Source organism: Streptopelia decaocto, assembly GCF_964273445.1.
Source record: "Streptopelia decaocto genome assembly, chromosome: 5".
Classification (NCBI taxonomy): domain Eukaryota; kingdom Metazoa; phylum Chordata; class Aves; order Columbiformes; family Columbidae; genus Streptopelia; species Streptopelia decaocto.
Genome location: NC_138659.1, coordinates 31202008 through 31223532, shown reverse-complemented (window position 1 = coordinate 31223532; position 21525 = coordinate 31202008). Strand labels below are relative to the sequence as shown.

The 21525-nt window shown below is 42.5% G+C and overlaps 1 protein-coding gene across 1 annotated transcript in view; it reads right to left on the bottom strand.

Moving 5' to 3' along the window:
- Positions 1-21525, bottom strand: part of HMCN1 (hemicentin 1) — a gene marked incomplete at its 5' end in the record, with an annotated part of 184673 nt that overhangs the window by 19391 nt on the left and 143757 nt on the right. Inside the window, 25 exons of the mRNA XM_082054335.1 lie at positions 1399-1569; positions 1772-1942; positions 2437-2706; positions 3500-3581; positions 4305-4495; positions 4974-5108; positions 5685-5898; positions 6263-6453; positions 7881-8150; positions 8475-8609; positions 8766-8903; positions 9384-9491; positions 9689-9853; positions 10048-10169; positions 10348-10504; positions 10839-10966; positions 11853-11997; positions 12997-13138; positions 16160-16296; positions 17091-17172; positions 18036-18226; positions 18814-19092; positions 19450-19547; positions 19714-19897; positions 21352-21476. Coding sequence (XP_081910461.1) covers positions 1399-1569; positions 1772-1942; positions 2437-2706; positions 3500-3581; positions 4305-4495; positions 4974-5108; positions 5685-5898; positions 6263-6453; positions 7881-8150; positions 8475-8609; positions 8766-8903; positions 9384-9491; positions 9689-9853; positions 10048-10169; positions 10348-10504; positions 10839-10966; positions 11853-11997; positions 12997-13138; positions 16160-16296; positions 17091-17172; positions 18036-18226; positions 18814-19092; positions 19450-19547; positions 19714-19897; positions 21352-21476 — 4031 coding nt within the window. The remainder of the gene's footprint in view (positions 1-1398; positions 1570-1771; positions 1943-2436; positions 2707-3499; positions 3582-4304; positions 4496-4973; positions 5109-5684; positions 5899-6262; positions 6454-7880; positions 8151-8474; positions 8610-8765; positions 8904-9383; positions 9492-9688; positions 9854-10047; positions 10170-10347; positions 10505-10838; positions 10967-11852; positions 11998-12996; positions 13139-16159; positions 16297-17090; positions 17173-18035; positions 18227-18813; positions 19093-19449; positions 19548-19713; positions 19898-21351; positions 21477-21525) is intronic.

Sequence of the window (21525 nt, the reverse complement as noted above, 5' to 3'; positions counted from 1 at the left end):
GATTTTTGTTGCCAAAATCTCGAGAAGTTCATCTCTGGCTGGTGGAGGAACATTTCAGCATTGTGGGGGTGGCAAAGCCAATGAAAAAAGGAAAAATCAACATAATAAATATTGCACAGAAGGAAACATGCCAGTGTTGAAGGGTTATGAGTAAACTACCACCTGTCAAATGTGGTCAGTGCTACCAAGGGAGGAAGGGAAGCTGAACATGCAGCTAGTTAGGAGAAAGACGTGGCTGAAAATTAACAAAACAGGGAAAAACATACTGATAATGTCTTAAATTATGAACTATTATGTTTTACATGGCATTTTAATAGTTTTTTTCATTATAACTGGCTTTGTGTGATCGATTTAGAGTAGTGAGTTTTACTGTGTGACCACATTGTAACAAACACTGAAAAACATCGAAAAACAAAATTAACATTTTCACTGGGGAGAGGGAAGAGAAATCGCAGAAAATTTTCCTTGCACTTACTTCAATTTTCAAAAATTACTGTTGTTCAGTACATTACAAGCAACATCAAAATAAAAATTTCAGAGTCTAATTATTTTTATAATTTAATAATCTGAAACAAGCTGGCAGAATTTGTGGGGGGGTGGGGTCGCAAAAGAAGGAAGAAATCTGTACAGAAAGCCCCTTATGCAACTAATTCCAAGTTCCAGTATAAGTTGGGGAATGACCTATTAGAGAGCAGCGTGGGGGAAAGGGACCTGGGGGTCCTGGGGACAGCAGGGTGACCATGAGCCATCACTGGGCCCTTGTGGCCAGGAAGCCAATGGTACCTGGGGTGGGTTAGAAGGGGGTGGTCAGTAGATCAGAGAGGTTCTCCTGCCCCTCTGCTCTGCCCTGGGGAGACCACACCTGGAATCTTGTGTCCAGTTGTGGCCCCTCAGATCCAGCAGGACAGGGAACTGCTGGAGAGAGTCCAGCGCAGCCACCAAGATGCTGCAGGGAGTGGAGCATCTCCCGTGTGAGGAAAGGCTGAGGGAGCTGGGGCTCTGGAGCTGGACAAGAGGAGACTGAGGGGGGACTCATTCCTGGGGATCAATATGGAAAGGGTGAGTGTCAGGAGGATGGAGCCAGGCTCTTCTCGGTGACAATCAGTGACAGGACAAGGGGTAATGGGTGCAAACTGGAACACAAGAAGTTCCACTTAAATTTGAGAAGAAACTTCTTCCTGGTGAGGGTGCCATAGCCTGGCCCAGGCTGCCCAGGGGGGTTGTGGAGTCTCCTTGTCTGCAGACATTCCAACCCGCCTGGACACCTTCCTGTGTAACCTCATCTGGGTGTTCCTGCTCCATGGGGGATTGCACTGGATGAACTTTCCAGGTCCCTTTCAACCCCTGACATTCTGGGATTCTGTGTGATTCCGTAATTCTAAGCCTATCTCATCTTACCTGGGCAAGGCCTGATGTTGCACATGAGGGAGTCCAGGGCGCTGCCCTGGCAGGGCCTCCCGCCGTGCTGAGCCGCGGGGCTGCTGCATGTTCTGCTTCTGCTCCTGTTCCCTTGGCCGCAGCTCCTGGAACACTCTTCCCACGGCCCCCATTCCGACCAGTTGCCATCCACTATGGAACAGAAAACCCCACAGTTTTAATTTAAAAATTTAAAGAAAAAAAAAATTGCGGTGTTTATTGAAATTTTCCTCAAAAGTCAAAATGAATTTCAGCTTCTTAGAAAAATTAATCTGCCATGAAGGTCCGTGGTGATAACAGCTCACTGTTAGGGCACTTAAGGCACATTAAATGTATCAATTAATTAAAGAAGTACCTGGGCAGGGCTTGTTGTGGCAGCTGCGCATGTCTGTGCCGGGTCCCTCACAGCTCCTGCCGCCATTTGCTGGGAGAGGGTTGTTGCACTGACGGACTCGCTCCTGGAGGCCTTGCCCACAAGTCACGCTGCAAGGTCGCCACTCCAGCCAACTGGAAAATCCACCGTGCACTGCAACGGGAAAAATGATGCTGTTTGCAACATGCTTGTGCTTAGAATTCTCTTAGATTGATACAGCCAAGTGAAAACTGCCCTTTGTAAGCCACACGAGGAAATCCAACTCACTTCACATCTTCACTACTGCAGAAATATCTTCCTACAGTTCAGAGGATACTTCACCTGCTCTGAAATATTGCTTATGCTCCTAACTGCTTTTCTTTAGAGGTACAATGAAATTATGTATCATGCTCTGAGGATGGGATCTAGTTCAAGATCCTTTTGTTATTTTTTATGTCTCTTCATCACACCCATCTGTCTCACAAGGAGTATGACATTAAGCAGAAACCCACTGACATCTCAGACCAGACTTAACACATGCCTAATGCGTATATGCAAGATAAGACAAAACACCCATAAAATATGGATAAAATCTTGATTGCATCTATCCACCATTAATGTTGTCATCTACCGGTTTGCACTCACTATCCCATATTTTGCACACCTACCCTGGACAGTCAGGGGTACTCGAACCAGAACAGATCCCATGAGATTCCTCGCTACACACTCGTACTCAGATGTATCTTCCTTCCGTGCTGCGACGAGACGCAAGGAGCCGTTAGACAGGACAGTCGCTCTCTCGTCACTCACAACCGGGTGACCTTGGCGGGACCACGTGATGGTCGGAGGGGGCTCCCCGTGTGCCTGGCAGTGCAGCATCGCCGTGGCACCCGCTTCAATCACTGTCCCTACCGGTTCCACAGTAATAACAGGGGGACCTACAAGAGAAAGGTTTATTTAGGCAAGAGCACAAGGTTACGTTTTTTTCATTGTATTGAATATTAAAGGTCTGGTCAGAACAGGGGCAAAAAATCTTAAGTCTGTTTACTTTGACTAGAACTATTATGGTTGATCTTCCACTGTCAAAAGGGAGGCTTATATGCAAGGTAAAATGACAAAAATAGGCTATTTTTAATATGTAGCAAGCTGAGGAGCGAAGCTGGGATTGAGGCCTGACTCCATGAGCGCACAGTCGTCTTGTACTGCTAAAATATGTTGCCTTTCATAAAACCTGCAGGAAGGCGCTATTAATCCTGTCCAGAGGCGACTGAGACATAAGTAACAGAGCCACACTGCTTGAGACTGTAACAGAAGAGGCATATTTGGAAATTCTACCATCAGTGAAAAAATAGTTCCAAAATAATGCCTTCTGTAAAAAATAAAATACAGTCAGTAAAAGCTGGGATTCATCTCACATAACTTTGTTAATGGAAAAGAGTTTAGTTTAACCCAGTTGTAGAGACGTCCTCTCCAGTCAACCAAGAGGAACAGGCCCTCTCAGAGGTGATTCACCTCACTCTGAGCTGGTTTCTTGGATGAGCCTGAATCACCTCTATGTGCTTCTCACCTTTGACCTCAATCACTAGCTTAAGCCAGACTTAACGAAGAAAGACGAGATGAATCTTAACCCACAGTGCAGCGCCCAACCTCCAGAACTCAACAGGAGCGGCATGCACCTCTCTAGACACAGGTCACCGCTAGTGGCATCAAACTTATGGCTTTGGGTCTTACTCTGCAATGTCAGTGTCAGGCTGCGTTCCGCCGCGCCGGCCTCGTTGGTAGCCACGCACTTGTAGTCACCAGCATCCTCGTTCTTCAGAACAAAAAGCAAATAGTCAGCGTGTACATAAGGCGCGTTTCTGCTTGCAGTGCATCTCCTCTAAGTGAATTTTCTGCAACACAGTGTGTCGCACTCTGGATATTCAGAAGCACGCTGATAGGGAGTATCTCAGTGTTTTACCTTTATTACCATGAAGCTGATATTGTGAATTATTTTTCTTATTCCATTTTTTATTTCCTTCAACTGGTAAATTCTGAGGATCAAATATTTGTTGGTTTTGTTTTGGGTTTTTTACTTAATTGAACTCAAGGTAGGTGCCATTTTTAACCGCATTTCAAAATCCAGGCATTGGTTTATAGGGGCAAAAACAGGTCTTGCCATTCGTATTAGGAATTCAGATGCTAAGAGACTTGCACATGGAAAACGCAATTTCTTTTCAGCTGACCTGTGTAGAACCCATGATCTTTCAAGGTCAAAAGCACAATTCCCATTTAACTGTGCACGACCAGGATTTCACACACCAATTAATATGTAGATTCAGTCTTTTCGACAACTAAAGAGAGCAACAACCCCATGGGGCTTTTTTGTCACAATAATTTGAGTCTAATTCTAGTCTGAATTAAAACAACAGTTGTTAGACGTAAAAGCAAAAGTGGATTAAATGTCTGGCCTCATTCTTGCAAAGCACTGTAATCTGGAACATGTTTATTGATCAAGTACAACATAACAACACAGCGTAATGGCGCAGGGACTCACAACAGTGCCGTAGATGGCAAGAGAACCGTTGTTCAGCTGCTGGATCCGATTGCTAATCTGAACGCCAACTCCTTTTTTGCTCCACTGGATGGTTGGAGGTGGATCTCCCCTGACTTCACAATTCAACATCGCGTTGCCACCCAAGGGCTCAATTCGGCTGGAGTGGTAATCCCCTTTGAAGACTGGAGGCTCTGACAAGACAAGTGATGGCAGAGAAATAACAGAATCAAACTAAATTCTCTTAATGAAATTGCTGGTAAGGATCATTAATCTCTGACTTTCTGAAGTGTGAATTTCAACCTGTTTTGATTTTTTTCCATTTAGTCATAGACAAGGCATAAAATATTATGGATAATTGTTTTACACTGAAAGAGGGGACATTTTGATTAGATATAAGGAAGAGATTCTTCACCATGAGGGTGGTGAGAGTCTGGCACAGGCTGCCCAGAGCAGCTGTGGATGCCCTATCCCTGGAAGGCTTCAAGGCCAGGCTGGACGGGGCTTTGAGCAACCTGGTTTAGTGGAAGGTGTCCCTGCCCATGGCAGGGGGTTGGACTGGATGATGTTTAATGTCTCCTCCAACCCAAACCATTCTATGATTCTACTGTCAAAACCGTCAGCTGTGTGACACTGTCCAATAGTGACCGTAAGTACTGTTATTTTACATACCTTTGACATACACGAACCCAATAGCTTTGATGGAGCCAACTGTGTTTTCTGCTCTGCACACGTAGGTACCAGAGTCATCTTTGGACACTCTCTCGATAACAAGCTCGCTGTGTCCATTTACATCATCGTATTGTGCTGAAGGGAGAACACGCAGTAAAGGGTCACTGCAGGGATTTTAAACTTCTGCATCTCGGTGACTGCTCTGTCACAAGCCTGTTTGAATTACAGCGTGGTTCAGCCACACAGTTCAGTGGCACTGGGCCATTTCATTTCTGAGACAGCCCAGAAATGCACTGAAAAGTCGCTGGTAGGACTTCTGCCCACATGCCAGTATTCCCTTAAGTTGTCCCTTAATTTCAAGCTTTGTGCACCTGCATTCTATGAACTGCTGAGGTTTCTTCATATTTAAGAGAAATGGCGTAAGTTGTTGGATGCTGAGTAAACATCATCAGATACTGAATGTTTTTAATGTGTTGCATCAGTGGCTACAGAAGGGGAACAACTTCTTAACTGTCTTCCTTACAGCTTTGTCTCAGAGGCAATTTAATTACATGATTGCATAATACTGAAGATATTCCTTACAAAATCACCATCTAACAAGTTTGTTCTCTCTAGATGTTTTTTCTTCCTTACCCTAAACTAATTGCAATACTGGGGGTGCAGGGAAACAACTCTAGAGTGAAATGACCACTAAGAGCTGGTGTTACCCACCTGGAATGATGTTATTGTTAAAGGTCCACGTTATTTTGGGTACAGGTATCCCAGTTGCTTTGCACGTTAATCTGAGCTGCTCTCCTTTAGTCAAAGCGACATCTCCTGGAAGTTCAGTGAATGCTGGCAGTACATGAACTATCAGGGTGACAGTGTGTGTGTCTTCCCCAGCAGCACTGCGAGCAACACAGGTGTAACTGCCGGAATCTTCAGGCTGAAAGAAAGCATGTCGGGGAAATTTCAACTGTGATATATGCTACACAACACCACCTGTACATGGATAACAGAATCTCCAAAGGTTTGGAACAAGCATTCAGTAGAAATGCTCATCTGAACTCTTTCACGTCCTCTAAATTTGAAAGATGACCTACACTTCTTTTTATCCTTCCTGAGAACTTATCACTACACATTTTTCACAGATACTTTACTCCGCAGTGGAAAATGAAAAATTTATAAAGTCTCTGGAACATTAAGAAGAAGAAAACAAAATAAAACAAAGACTAATCCAGGAGTAAAGAGAAGCAGAGTCTTGTTACCGCCAAACCTGACAAGTCATAGCTTAGATTTAGGAAACTTACAACAACATTGTCCAAAATGAGGTCTCCATCTGGCACAGCCTGGTATTTTCCTGCTATCTCTGTTAACAGCATATTGTCCTTCTTCCAGGTTATTGTTGGTGTCGGAATCCCCTCCGCCACGCAGGACAGAACAGCCCGGGAGCCCTCCGTGGCCGTGTACTGCACCTCCGTACTGCCGATCTTGGGTGGAACTGGGAGGAGGTTTATTAAAAAGATTTACCTGTACGTATTATTCAAGCATTACTGTAAAAACATACAATACTGGACTGAAGAAATAATTGCCTGCATCTTCTGCTTTGTTTCTTGTCTCCATCCATGACTACCATCAAGCATGCCGGAGAAATGTGGGAAATACTTCTAACAAAGTGTAAACCCAGCAAAGGAAATAGTTGCTTCCTAAATTCAAGCAACTGGCTGACACTACAACCCAATAAAACTCACACATTAAGCAGCACAATTTTCCTGAATATCACATGCCAGCTCCTCATAGAATCACACAGAATCACAGAATGTCAGGGATCGGAAGGGACCTCAAAAGCTCATCCAGTCCAATGCCCCCACCAGAGCAGGAACACCCAGATGAGGTTACACAGGAAGGTGTCCAGGTGGGTTTGCAGAGAAGGAGACTCCACAACCTCACTGGGCAGCCTATTCCAGTGTTCTGTTACCCTCACTGATAAGTTTCTTCTCAAATTTAAGTGGAACCTCTTGTGTTCCAGTTTGAACCCATTACCCCTTGTCCTATCACTGGTTGTCACCGAGAAGAGCCTGGCTCCATCCTCCTGACACTCACCCTTTATATATCTGTAAACATTAATGAGTCCCCCCCCTCAGTCTCCTCTTGTCCAGCTCCAGAGCCCCAGCTCCCTCAGCCTTTCCTCACACGGGAGATGCTCCACTCCCTGCAGCATCTTGGTGGCTGCGCTGGACTCTCTGCAGCAGTTCCCTGTCCTGCTGGAACTGAGGGGCCACAACTGGACACAAGATTCCAGGTGTGGTCTCCCCAGGGCAGAGGGGAAGAACCTCTCTGACCTACTAACCACCCCAGGTACCATTGGCCTTCCTGGCCACAAGGGCCCAGTGCTCCTCCTGTTGTCCACCAAGACCCCCAGGTCCCTTTCCCCTACACTGCTCTCCAACAGCTCGTTCCCCAACTTATACTGGAACATCGGGTTGTTCCTGCCCAGATGCAAAACTCTCCATTTGCCCTTGATATATTTCATTAAATGTTTCCCTGCCCAACTCTCCAGCCTGTCCAGGTCTCTGATGGCAGCACAGCTTCCAGTGTCAGCCACTCCTCCCAGCTTGGTGTCACCAGCAAACTTGCTGACAGTCACTCTATTCCCTCATCCAAGTCATTGATAAATATACTGAACAATACTGGCCCCAGCACTGCCCCCTGAGGCACTGCACTAGACACAGGCCTCAACTGGACTCTGCCCCATTGACCACGACTCTCTGGCTTCTTCCCTTCAGCCAGTTCGCAGTTCACCTCACTCCCCGCTCATCCAGACCGCACTCCCTCAGTTTAGCTGTGAGGATGCTGTGGGAGACCTATGGCTCACCCGCCACAGGTTCATGCTGTGCCAACACGTTGGTCCTGTCCGGTCTCACTTACTGTGCACAGTGAGCTCCACGCCAGCGCTGCTGGACCCCGCCGCGTTGGCTGCTATGCAGGTGTACCGGCCCGCGTCACCGGGCTGCGCAAACACCAGCTGCAGTGCGCCGGTGCTGAGGATTCTTCTCCTCATGGACTCCGTTATCTGCTGGCCGTCTTTATGCCAGCTGATCTCCGGCCCTGGGTAACCGTCAGCCTCACACTGCAGAGTGACAGACTGGTCAACAGGAACGACATATTCCTTGAGGTGGGACTTGATCACAGGAGGAACTGAAAAGAATTTTACAATTTTTTAAAAGAATTAGAGGTTGTAAAATGTACAGAATGCTTCAGTTCTTAGTGAAAATAATCCTAAAAGCATACTTGAATCCTAAAATAGACAGACAACTAAAGAGAATAAACCTCCTGGGCTCTATTCAAAGAGGAAAAGCGTCAAAGAGGAAAGAGGAAAGCGTCAAAGAGGAAAGAGGAAAGCGTCAAAGAGGAAAGCATCAGGTCCATTTCTATTGCCCAGAAATGTGTTTTAACCAGCAGAAATTTAACAAATTTCTTGGCTGTAAATCACTAGAAAAGTGTAAAAGCTTCTTTATTTACCTTGAACTTTCAGTTTGATCTTCCCCAGAGCAGTGCCAGCTGGGTTCTGAGCAACACACATGTAAGTGCCAGCATCTTCAACAGTTGATTTTGCAATCTGTAAACTGCCACTGGGAAGAACCATGTAACCATTGCCTAAACCAAACAGAAGCAAAATATGACACTTGTTTTGTTGTTTGTTTGTTTGTTTTTTTGGGGGGAGGTGTGGGGGGGAAGTTGTGAGTGTGCCTGTGTTTTGTTTTTAAATAAACAGGTTCACTATATCCAAGTTTGAATATTCTGAAACAAAACCTGTTGTGATGACATTGATGCCCTCCTTTTGCCAGGTTATTACAGGTCGAGGTGTACCCGTCGCTTCACACGGGAGTAGAATAGGATTGTTCACAATGACGTCCAGCACCCCCGGCTGAGTCTGGATAACTGGTGGTTCTGGGAAATGAAATCAAAAGGAAAATGCAATAGATTTAATCTTCAAGGTTAGAAAATATACTAGATACTAAAATCGCATAACCTGAGAAAGCTAAATGAGCAATAGCTGTAATTCTGTCATCTTTATGAAGAGTTCAATGGAAGTGCTCTTAAATACAACAGACGGGCTCAGCATGACTATGGGCACAGAATATGGCCCTACTTCATGCAACTTCCCATCACATACATTATAACTTACAAAAAAGGAAAACACAAAAACCTTACAAAAATAAAATTCAGCAGCATGGACTGAGGGGGCTCTGTCTGGGGTCTGAGAGTTGTACCATGCAGAGTAGTGTCTTTGCAAATAATCTCTAATTCAGTTGAGCAAGACAGTAGTGACAGTGCACTCTGCCCTCACTGTTACTCTGCAGCATAGGGATGTATTCAAAGGCAGCGTTTACTGACAGAATGAGCCTTTTTTTCAGGTTCCCATCTCACCCTGGACGTGAAGCGTGACGTGACGGTGAGCGGAGCCAGCGGTGTTGCGCGCCTCGCAGGTGTATCGTCCTGCATGGGCCAGCTGAGCGGCAGGTATGTCAACAGCACCTGCGGCAGAGAGAGCGAGCGTTAAAACCTACAGCAGTATCCTGTATTCACAGAAAAACTGCCTTACAGCATCCATCGGAAGGGGGTCTGTATTTTTACTTTAAGAAACTGGAGATTGTTTGCATTAAAGTTAATTATTTTCTCAATCAGACCCTTTCACTGGTTCTCTGTGGCTGAGCTCTGGTCATGCACAGTACCTGAAGAGAGAATTCTGTAGCCATCTCCTCTGGGAAGCAACTTCATGCCATTTTTGGTCCAACGAACTGAGGGGGCAGGAACCCCTGAGGCGGTGCAGGAAATCACTGCCGGAGACAGCTTTGTTACCAAAAGCTCTGTGGCTTCATCTGCTATGGACGGGGGCACTAAAAATGAAGATGAGTGTGAAGGTTACTTGCCCGTTTTCATTTTTATGAATTCTTGGAAATAACTTAGCTTTCTTGGGAATACCAGAGACTTATGGATATCAGTAACATAAAAGAATGATATAAAAATCTCATCTCAGTGCCCCAAAGAAATTCTGGGTGCCGTACACATGTAATAGCAATATCCCCTCTACCTTGAACAGTGAGCTCAACTGCTCTTTGATCTTCTCCTGCATCATTTGACACAGAGCACTCATAGACAGCAGTGTCATCCACAGTGGGAGAAATGATTACTAAGGAACCTGAAGATAGAAGTCTGAACAAAGAAAAGAGAAGAAAGTAAAAGCCATTGAAATACTTCTTTTCTTCCCAGGCAATCAGAGCGCTGAAATTGCTGGCTATACAAGATTACATTTAAGCTTGGCTAGATTTTTGTAGTGCCAAAATCATCCCTGAAAACTTTAAACCCACAGTGAAAAGAAAACATTTCTCACCTGTATGTATTCTGGTTCTGGTCAACACTGAGCAGATGCCCGTTCTTTTTCCAGCGAATTGCTGGTCTGGGAATTCCAGTGGTTTCACAGGGCAAAGTGGTCTGCACGTTTACAGTAACTGTAATGTTCGTCTGTCCGGGAGCAATAGTGGGAGGGACTAAAGACAAACAAAGCCTAATTATTCAGAATAATTACACATACGTGCACACCCCACCCCTTACCTATATAGAGAGAAATGAACAGCCTTGATTTTTTATAAAAGAGTAAACTGACAGTAGTAAACTTACTAAACATAGAGCATAGGATGTGTCAAGTCTTTCTAGATCCAGTGCACAAGGAATAAGTATTTTCTTTTCATGAACACTTGGGTTGTATTCCCAAGGCTATAAAGGGGCTGAACTTAACATTGGATCTAGCAGAATGGAAGAATTATGTAATTGAACTTCAGACTTGTAAAAACCACATATTTATTTAGAACCAAAACTCTTTACCAAGAACCTGCAGATCAATTTGTTTGCGTTCCGTGCCAGCTGCATTGGTTGCCATACACACGTATCTTCCTGTGTCCGTAACGTGTGCTGAGTGGATGTGTAGAGACCCATCCTCTGCCATGGAATATCTGAAACAATGCCATATATTGTTTCCACTATCCATCAACAGAACCATAGACTATCCTGGTACCGCAGAAGGAAGAGACGACGCAGGGTACCCAACAAAAAGCCTAAACGTACAGTGGCTTAATTTGGGCACAGGGAGTTTTCTCATTTTTTGTGCTTATTCTGACTTCACTCTTTCCCAGCGCATCTGTTTTCCAGAGAAATTATGAAATCCAGCTGACACAGTGATTTCACATAAATGATGACAGATTTGCAGAAAATATCCAAAAGCCCTTTTTTATGGTTTCTCATTTAGCCTTAAAAAACCCCAATTGATGCTTTTACATTTTCTTGTTTCTTTGAAATGCAACTGAATTCTTTAGCATTTGCTCAGTTCTAGAAAATACCAGAATCTTTCCCCTTAAAATGATCCAAAGATAGAAACCATTTACTATAATCAAAGTTGGTGCTAGAACACGTTATAGAAGTTTTACGTATTAGAAACTACAGAGCACACTCGAGTAGCTTTTAGTCTGCATGAACCGCTTGGCTTCACCCCAAAACTGTATTAAAAAAAATAAAGATCTTTCATGTTTCCTGTTCATCATCTTTAATATCAGAAGAATTATTATATTTTGTTGTCAGAGGAGGTTTTTTTGTCCTTTTTAAGAATAAAAGGATGAAACGTTCGGTACCACTATGAAAAGTTGTTTGTAGAACACTTTTTATTACAGTGTCTATCACAGTGTTTTCCACCTTTGGGTCTAGTCAAGATGACAGCTCAAATATTAGTTCTGATCTGTGAAAACAAAACTAATTCACAAGCAGCAGACACCTAATTAAGCTTTCTGCAACTAATAAATTCTTAAGGATTAATGAAAAATATTTATGCTGACTTTTAGACAATACCTTGTATTGTTTCCAGTAAAAACAGCCCCATCCTTCCTCCACGTAACTCTCGGGGTCGGTACTCCCTCTGCAGCACACTCCAGAACAGCAGAAGCATTTAATGGCACAGCAGCAGTCTGAGCACCGCTTTGGATTGTAGGAGCCACTGCAAAGGGAAAATCACTGGTAATATCAGGAATAAACCTTGTGCTGCAATGACTGAAACTAAACACATGAAAACACAGATGCACTAACAGATACATGAATGAGCGCAATGACAAAAACAAGTTTCTTACCATTTTGCGGAGTGCACAATAATTGCCGTGATGCAGTAGGGAATGAAAAAGAAAGTTTGTCTGAAACATGCTGTAAAGATCATCTTTGAAAGTTACTACAAAGGTTATCACATAGCTAAAACAGTAAAAGAGCTCAGCATGTTTAATTCAGCACAATAAGGCTGTAGTGATAAGGAGAAAGAAGAATTTTAATTGGACCAGTAAGGAGAGTCACTGGGCGGGCACAGTGTCATGTAGGTACATATGGCTGGGTTGTGAACAGACAGATACAGGAAAAAAGCTTCTTATCATCACCTGAGTGTGAGAATAGAATAGTTTCTCATCAGACCGGAGGTGAGAAAATAAACAGGTTTAAAATGAATTTCAGGCCTACAGTAGCAGAGGACAGATATTGAGTGTGTAGGGCCCTTCAAGGCCCATCTCCCTGCTGTCTCCTGCTTACAGGTGCAGAGAACAAGCCACAATTTTCAAATAACTTACAAAACTGGTGGCCAAGCCAGCTATGAAACTGAGTATCCCAAGGTGCCAGCCATGTGGTTTTAAGAATTTCTCAGTCCTGGATTGGGGCGTTCACTCACATCCTGACTGGGGATCAGGATGATGGCTGGATGCCCAGCACCCTCCAAGAGCAGAGAGCACAGAGGCATGGAGGGAGAGCCCCAGTGAGTCCCCAACAGGTTCTTTAGCTGGGGGGATAGCTGTGGACTCTGATGGTGGCACACAGAACGCAACACACACAGTTTAGACACAGCCTAAGTGGCCAGAGCTTGGCTAGAAAGGGACTCCTACTGCTTCCTTCTTGCCACTTAAACTCCTGCAGAAATATCATGCAAAGATCAAAATGCACAAGACCAGATCCATGACTTTACCGTGTACTGCCAGCAGGAACTCCCTGGTTGTTTTTCCTGCGATGTTACTTGCCATACATGTATAGCTTGCTGTATCGCTGAGGTCAGCGTTGTTGATCTGCAGGTATCGCCCGTTGGAGAGGATTCGAACTCGAGGACTTCCCTAAGGGAAAGAGAGAGAGTTTGACAAATTTAACTCTCTCGTTGTTCTCTTCATGAAGACAGACCATTCTGTCATTGCAGAGTAATAAAAGCCCTGAAAGAAGGCAGAAAATAAACCAGGGACTGAATTTGTTGCTGGCTTATCTTGGTTTACATCCGTTAACATAACAGGGTAAAAAAAGTTTTTAAAAATTATCATTGCTTACTGGTTTTCCCTTGAAACCCCTACTTGAATTTGTGCCTGCATAAGACAGCTTTTTGGGGTTACATAGCCAAAGGGCTTTTGTGTTTTCATGGAAAGGGGCATCCTATAGCACACAATGAATTTACTGTTTTTTTAAATCCATGTACACTACAGGCAGAAGAAATATGACGTTCTTCAAACGTCACAATCTTGATCAGGTGGGAGCCAGCACAAACTAAGTTTCTTAGCCAGAGGATACTGCTCTTCTCAGCTCCATGGCGGCTCCAGGGCACCTGCTAAGCAGCCCTTTGAACTCAAAGCTTTTTTTACCACAACCAGTCTGGGTCACATCTGCACAAATGACTGACAGCAATATCAACGACAAGGGTTCAAACACCTGATAAAAAAACAGTAGAAAAATAATAGAAACTCAAACTTTTCCAGTAAGTGCTACCCACACTTTGGATGAAATAAATGGAAAGCTGCCATTCCCATCTGCTCTTTTGGCTGGAAGCTCTGAGAAAAGCAGCTACAACAGAGAGGAGAAACTCCTCTGGGTCTGCACTACTACCCTAGTAGGCAGGGCTCATATGAGGCACCAACTTGGTAAGACTACCAGTGCTGAGTAAAAGTGATGCTGGAGCCTCACAGGTGAAATGTGGGTTACAGACAGCCAGATTTGGGGTAATAACTGGGATTTCCCATTGAGTACACAGCCTGTGCTATTAGTTTCTAAACATAGAGGCATATAGGCAACAAAAAGCAGGTAGTGAAGGGATCATTAACTGCTTATGCTCTACTCAAAGTATGGCAGAAAAACCCACCTTTGAGAAATTCAGCAGTTCTTTTAGTGTTTATTTAAAGCCAGATTAGGTCAAGATGCTCCTACCTACTTTTCATAACACTCAAAGTGCATTTCCAAATCCATGAAGAGTGCAAGGACTCCAAAGCAGCTAGAGGTTAGATCTTTCTACAGTTCTGCTACCAAAACTGGTGGTGCCGCAGCATTATAGCATTAAACATACAGAAATCGAGAAGAGACCTCAAAACGTGCATAGTGCAAGGCAACAAAACCAGGAGGAATGACACCCTCCACCACAAAGCTGTTTCACAAGCAGCAGTGATGATTTAGATTGAAATAACACTGCAATCTGAAAACCTGACTTTCTCCAGTCCGCTCTTGTCACTGTGAAACCTGAATTTTTCCCAGATGAGGAGGATAATATGCCCCAGAGGATCTCTCTTCCCACACACGAGGAGACCTCTTCCCCAGCTGCTTAGTGTTAGTAGGTTATCACACTTCTTTGAGGTTGAGAAAGCATCCAGGCATTCAGGAGGACACTAATGTTTTCCTGGTATCTGGAGTATATATTTATATAAAGCTGGAGAATGAAAAGGATGGTGGGGAACAGAATAAACCTGAGTCTGCTACTTAAATGACACATGACAAACCAAGTCTAAACTAAATGTGTAACTTAAATTCAGTGCTGGAGGAAAGGTGATTCTAGAGATTGAAATTCCCTCCTCTATTATAAATCAAAAGGCAGGGACTGACCAAGCAAAGTGACTCAGCCCTCACACACTGACATCAATTCACAAGGCATGAGAAGACAAAAGTGAATTCACAGGTTATCAGCTGAGTACATACATCTATCATAGTGTTCCTCTAGTGCTTTGTTTTCTGGGGAATATCTGTAACAGTGGCTTCTTTTTGTGGTTTATTTTTGTTAATTACTGCTTTTAAAACACAAGCTTTCCAAGGAACACAGGGAAAAAGTATTCACATATGTAACTTCCAAGCCTTGTTCAACCTTGCTTTCTTAAAAAATAATATATATCTAAAAAAATCACTAGCCAATTAAAGAATTAACCGTTCAGAAGAAGAGTGTTTCTGTAGAACTAGCTAGTTCTTGTGCTCTATTCAGGTAACATTCCCTAGCAGCACTTGGTAAGGCATGATTGCCCACCATATTCTTATATCTTCCACTAACATTTCATTCTTCTCAATTTACAACAGAGAAAGAGTCTGAAGAATGGCACGTCAGCAGGAAAGCAAATAAGCAGAACTTTGGGCAAAGACTATGGATGGACTACAGTTAGAGGAGATACAATTAATAAGCTGAATTTGCTTCCTCTTCATTAACAAATAAAGATCAATTGAAGAAAAATTATCAATTAAATAAGTTCAATTAATAACTGAACTTAAACAGTTCAAACTGAAAGCACCTGGTTTCTGAGTGATCCCAAAGCAGAGGATGCAAAGTAAAAAATTCTTTTTCTATCAACCACCCTCATCTTGCTAATTTTCTCTCGACCAGCAAAGGCTTGATGCCTTAACATGGGACTACCTGGAATTCTGGGTGAAAAAGATGCACTTGATACAAAACTGTGGTGAATAGGAACCCATTTTCTTTTTTTTTTTTTTCGGACATTAAGAGTTTTAATCCTTTTCTAAATGCTACTAGAGTAGGAGGATGCATAATATACCCAAAGGAACATGTGGTGCGGTCTTTTCTCAGCTACCTTTCCTGGGAAGCCATTCAGGAGTATACCAAAGGCTTCTAGCATTGTGCAGAGGATCCAGGAGGAGCAAGGGATCCCCCTAAAGGAAAAAAGAACAAGTAACAGCGGGATGGCCACTTCACACGCGTCCCGGCTTCAGGGACTCGTCAGGACTAACTGTGGGTGTGCTGGGGCTACTCGGCTGCTCTTGAATTCAAAGCTCCAGGACTCAGACTGCACTGAAGGGGCGAGTGAGCTGAATAAGAAACCTCAAGCACTGTGTGTAAAAAAACTAAAGGGAGCAGAGGAATAGTACAAATAGCGTAAGCACTATACCTCTAAAACTTCTCCATTTTTGAGCCAGGAGATGGTGGGAGGTGGCACAGCATCTGACTTGCATTCCAGTATAACTTGTCTGTTCTGCAACACGGTGATGTCCTGCGGACCACTGGTACCAGCAATGTTAGGAGGAACTGTTGCAGAAATTAAGGAAAAAAAAATAAACACCACACGTATGAGTTACCATTAAAATCATTCACTGAAAATTTCCAATTTATTTCTTGAATATAAAATAAATGCAAAGCTACAGTATCACTAATTAGTTCTGCTTTCCAATATCTGTGTTAAATATATCACATTTGTACTGATGAATTTGTTTCTTAGGTCACAGAGTGGAAACTATGACACAAACTAATTGAAAGTCCATCCTCAGTGAGATGACCAGCTTTTAAGCCAGGTGGAGCAGAAATCACCCAAGTTCCATCAACTGTTCATCAACAAACATGGGAACTATAATCTTCAAAAAGAAACCTGAGGCATATGGGAGAACTGCAGAAGTCCCATTTATACTTCCTTTACTGTCATTACATTTTATGTATTCATTTCTAAATACATTTCTTACCTTTTTCTACTGAAAAACTAAGATGATCATAGATATCAGTATAATTCACATAATTTTTCAGCAAGCACAATAAATTCAATCCAACTGAATACTGGTATCTATAACCTTCCTAGGAATTCAAAATGTAGGATTTGGCATTATAACAGAAATCAGATGCATCAGGTGGAACTTTCTCTATTAATTGTGTATCATATTCAGAATAGTTACCCTTATCCAGAAATGTTAATTATGATCATATGGTGTGATATCATTTTCTCAAAACACCGAATACTACTTCTTTATTAATATGAGCTTTTTAATGAGATACTAATACATACCTTAGTAGTTTATGGTTTGAGGAATTTTTTTTCCCAAAATTAAACTTACCGTGCACTCTTACTAAATATTCCTTGTCATCATCTCCTGCTGGGCTAGACGCCAAACATGTGTATCTTCCGGTGTCCTCCACCTAGAAACAGATCAACGACTTCAGCAGAAACCTCAGAATATGGGAACAGTTCAGAAAAACTGAAATACAAACATTGACGACAACACAGAACAGACAGCACTTAAATGCAAACGAAATAGAAAAGGAACGCCTGAGAATAAATTAATAAAGTTATTGAAAACTTCTTTATTTTTCCATGGTGGGATTGTACAGAGATGGTTTCAGAGTTGCAGGACCTCAAAATCTCTCTGGATAATGTGTCTGCAGCAAGAACTCTTCTATTTGTGATGCTGCCTGAGTTTATTGGGCAGGTTTGTGAAGGTTATTTTTCCCTGGACTGGCTTTTTTTCCTTGTCCAAATTCATCCGATAACCTTCGTATTGTCTTTATTTAGTTCTTCTTAACTTGCACACAGATGACTGCAAATGCCACTCTTCTTTGTAAGCTATGGTTTAGACATGTGCAAAACAAACATAACAGGAAAATCTGAGCTAATGGAAAGAGAAGAAAGGCTGAGGAGGAAATGTAAAATACAAACGAAGAAAAGCAAGAGATAGCAACAATAGGCAGGAAATGGACAAGAACAGATTATAGATACAGACTAAAACCAGAAATAAAACCGGAAAAAGACAGGAGTACCAATAAATAAAAAAATGCCAGAACACTGAAATGAACTTGAAGTAGTAACTCTCAGAAGAGGAAGAAATGCTTGAGCACTCTCAAGCCCTAATACCGGTGCTTGTTCTGCATGGGAAAATACTTTCTCCAACCACAAATGCAGGTGGATGATTTTATAGAGGCTTTTTATGACACCTCTTAGGATGGTCCTAACAGCAGGCAGTTCCGTTTGCAAAACTGAGCCTATTTTGAAGCAAATACTCTACCTGAGCGCTGGTTATTCGAAGGCCATCTCTTAGGATATGAACATTATCGTTGTGCAGAAGTGGGCGCCCGTCCTTCATCCATGAGATTTTGGGGACTGGAATGCCAGAAGAGACGCAGAGGAGTTCCAGCGGGTTGTTAACAACGACAGAGAGCTCTTCTGCTTGATCCGAACCGTTGATGTGAGGCGGTTCTGTGGAAGGAAAAGCATTTGAGTCCTTCGTCTACTCAAAAAGCCTATAAAACCTGATACACAGCCTTGTGATTAGAGTTGGTTGAATTAGCCTACATTAGTATCATTTCTGACTGTGTTGTGAACTCACTGAGTATCTCACGGAATTTCCACCCGCCTCTCTCTTCCTGAGTTGGAATTATTAGTTCAAAAATGTTTTCATAATCCAAGATAAAATATATTATATAATATCAGTGAAAATTTTTATTAGTCCTTTACCTGTTGTACCTTCAGCTATGCCTTCAGCTGTGCTGTCATCCTGTCAAGCTGAATTTTTACTAACCAAAGTCAGTTATTTTAAACCAAATTACTTTGTAGATTAGTTTACCATTAATTATAGCGTATTTCAGTAACCCTGAAACGTTGGGAAAAAAGATAGACTATATTACACATTCACAGATGTTTAGGTATCTTCCACTTCCTTATTTCTGTCATTTATCACAGTAAATGTTTCTTGAAAGTACTCCTTATCCCCAGAGACTTTAATTGTCTTGAGTAGATACTCATTTACTGCTCGCACTTTGTTCAACTGAAAGGCGAACACTTACCCAGCACTTTAAGGGAAAAGTGCTTGCTGATGTCTCCAGCTTCGTTGGATGCTACACAAGTGTATTTGCCTGCGTCACCGACCTCCGCTTTTACAAAATGAAGGACCATTCCTTGGTTACTCGACATCAGGTGAGCTCCCAGGCTTAAGGGATGTCCATTTTTAAACCAGGACATGGTGGGGACAGGAGTGCCATCTGTGAGACACTTCATCGAAGCTGAACCGCCTTTCACTACAGTCACATCCTCTGTTCCTCCTGCGTTATCCAAGCTCGGTGGTACTGCCAAGAAACAAAGATCCGATTCATGCAGAGTACAACCAGATGTTAATTCTGAATATGAAATAGTTGGAATTTAGCCATCTTTTTGCACTTCCTAACTTACACTCATGTTTAGCAGGTGTTAAAATCCACTTAGAAACCATACATTATGGGTTCCAATTCAAGTAAGGACTCTTCTAGTGTTAAAAAGCTTTCCATTAAAAACCCCCACCACATCGAAAAGTTAATGTTTCCCTAATAACTACCTATGTAAGATATATTTGTGGCTGGTTGCAACTTTGCGTTGGTCAGAAGGAAAACTGAATATTAGGTTTAAGAAATAAGATTCTGTACATAAAGCACTTCAAAGAAACTCACCGAAAACATGAAGGCTGTAATGTTTATTGTCCACTCCGGCCCTGTTAGATGCTACACAAGTGTACACCCCAGTATCAGACATCTGCACTCGGGCAAGCCTAAAGAGAAAATCATTTTAAGCAAGCTGTAAATGGAATGCATTATCTTTATTATGATGCGGTTTGGATCAAATTTGATTCTTGCTTCCAAAACCACGAGCAGAATTATGCTGATAAAACAAAAGGGAGCAGAAAACTCGGCTAGTTAAAAAAGATGGAAACCAACCTGAGGATCTGCCCAGCTGACAGCAGCCTGGTTTGGGAGGAGACAGACAGAGGAAGGCCGTTCTTTAGCCAGTTTATCTGTGGTGCTGGGGTTCCAGTGGCAGTACATTCAATATTTAGGGAGGTGTCCAGAAGGGCAGTGAGGTCCTCTGCTTCATCTTTATTATTGGCTATTGTTGGAGGAACTACATTTTGTAAATATTGAAAAGGAAGATATTAAAACTGGCTCTTAAAATCATTCCGCACGTGTTACCTTACCGTAAATCCAGCACCTAATGCCCCGTAGGCAATTCAATGAGAAGTTCCCTATTTTTTTGAACAGCAAATCTTCTAACAATAATATTAAGCCCTAATAAATAGCCATTTACATCTATAAAATCAGATGCACTTTAGAAGGATAGTAGAATGATCTGTCTGATTGATCAGGTTGTTGCAGACAGGAGGCAGCCCAGAGCCTGAAGCTCATGGCGAGAGAAGGACAATGCAGGGGATGGGCTGAACCACCAGATGGGACCTGGCAGTTTGCTGCCACTCAAACTTACCCACTTAAATAAATCCTTAAAAAAGTGAAAGCTAGAATCACGCAAGAGCAAAGTTAGTTTATTACCTTCTAGATGTATATGCTGACTTAATTTTTAAATATAGAAAATTTTGAAATGCCTATTTAAGGTTTGTGGCTGATTATTCTAACAGAATGCTTGATGGGCTTTTTAGTTTTGGTCTTGGGGTAAGAGGGGACTCACTACACACAGGAGGCCCAGCCACAGCAGCTCCACATTCTGTCTGACTGCAGATCCCATCAGGCAGCGTGACAGTCACACAGATAAGACCGTTTAAGTTGGTTATTGCTTGAACTTCAACTGAGAAAAATAGTCCACAAAAGTCTCCACTGTTGCATAATGCCATTCTGTCCCCAGAAGATCTGATGCGGTCATTCGATATTGTTATTTATTGTATCAGTGGTCATCTCTTGCTACTCTGCTTATATTCTAATTGATTCTGAGTCTCTGTATGAGTGGGACAGACACAAAACTGATACATGCTGCCTATGCAGAACTCGCCCCTCTTTCACATTGACACATTGTACTTCATGAACATATTTTTCACAAATTAAAATGTCCACTCTCTACCACGCTAAGAAAGAAATATGCTCACTATCTTCTGTATGTCAAATTGTGCAAGGAAAGAATTTTGTCCAAAACTCTATCACTTTTCTTTTAAACTCTAAGGACCTTTGACTATTAGTTGTCTATCTTACTACTCTGGGTTTTAGCTGATGTACTTTGATTGGAATTAGCGAAGATAAATTAACACAAGAAGAAAGCAGTATCAGAGTAAATCTACAAGAAAAAAAAAAACAAACACACCACTGCAAGCAAAATTCCTCTATTACGAAATACACCAAAGGAATTAATTTGTTTAAATTCTGTTTATCCCCAAACACCAGTGATTTCAATCCTTTTGTCGTTGACAGAACATCCTGTGTAATATACAGTGATATCTACAGTACATGAAATTGGAAACACATGACTGTAGTATCACCCTGAAGACAGGCATTCATTTCTTGGCCCTCTCTTGGGAGCGCTTACAAAGACGGGATTATGGACCAGACTGCAGTTCTGCATCTGTGAAAACTCACCGTATACATTCAAGTTGAAAATTCGGTCTTCCTCTCCTGCAGGATTAGTAGCCACACAAGTGTATTTTCCTGTATCAGAACCAAGAGCACTGGCAATGTTTAATGTGCTGCCATCTGGAGTTACTCTATAAGGAAGGTCATAAAATACAGTGAGTTTGTTTATGTATTCCTATG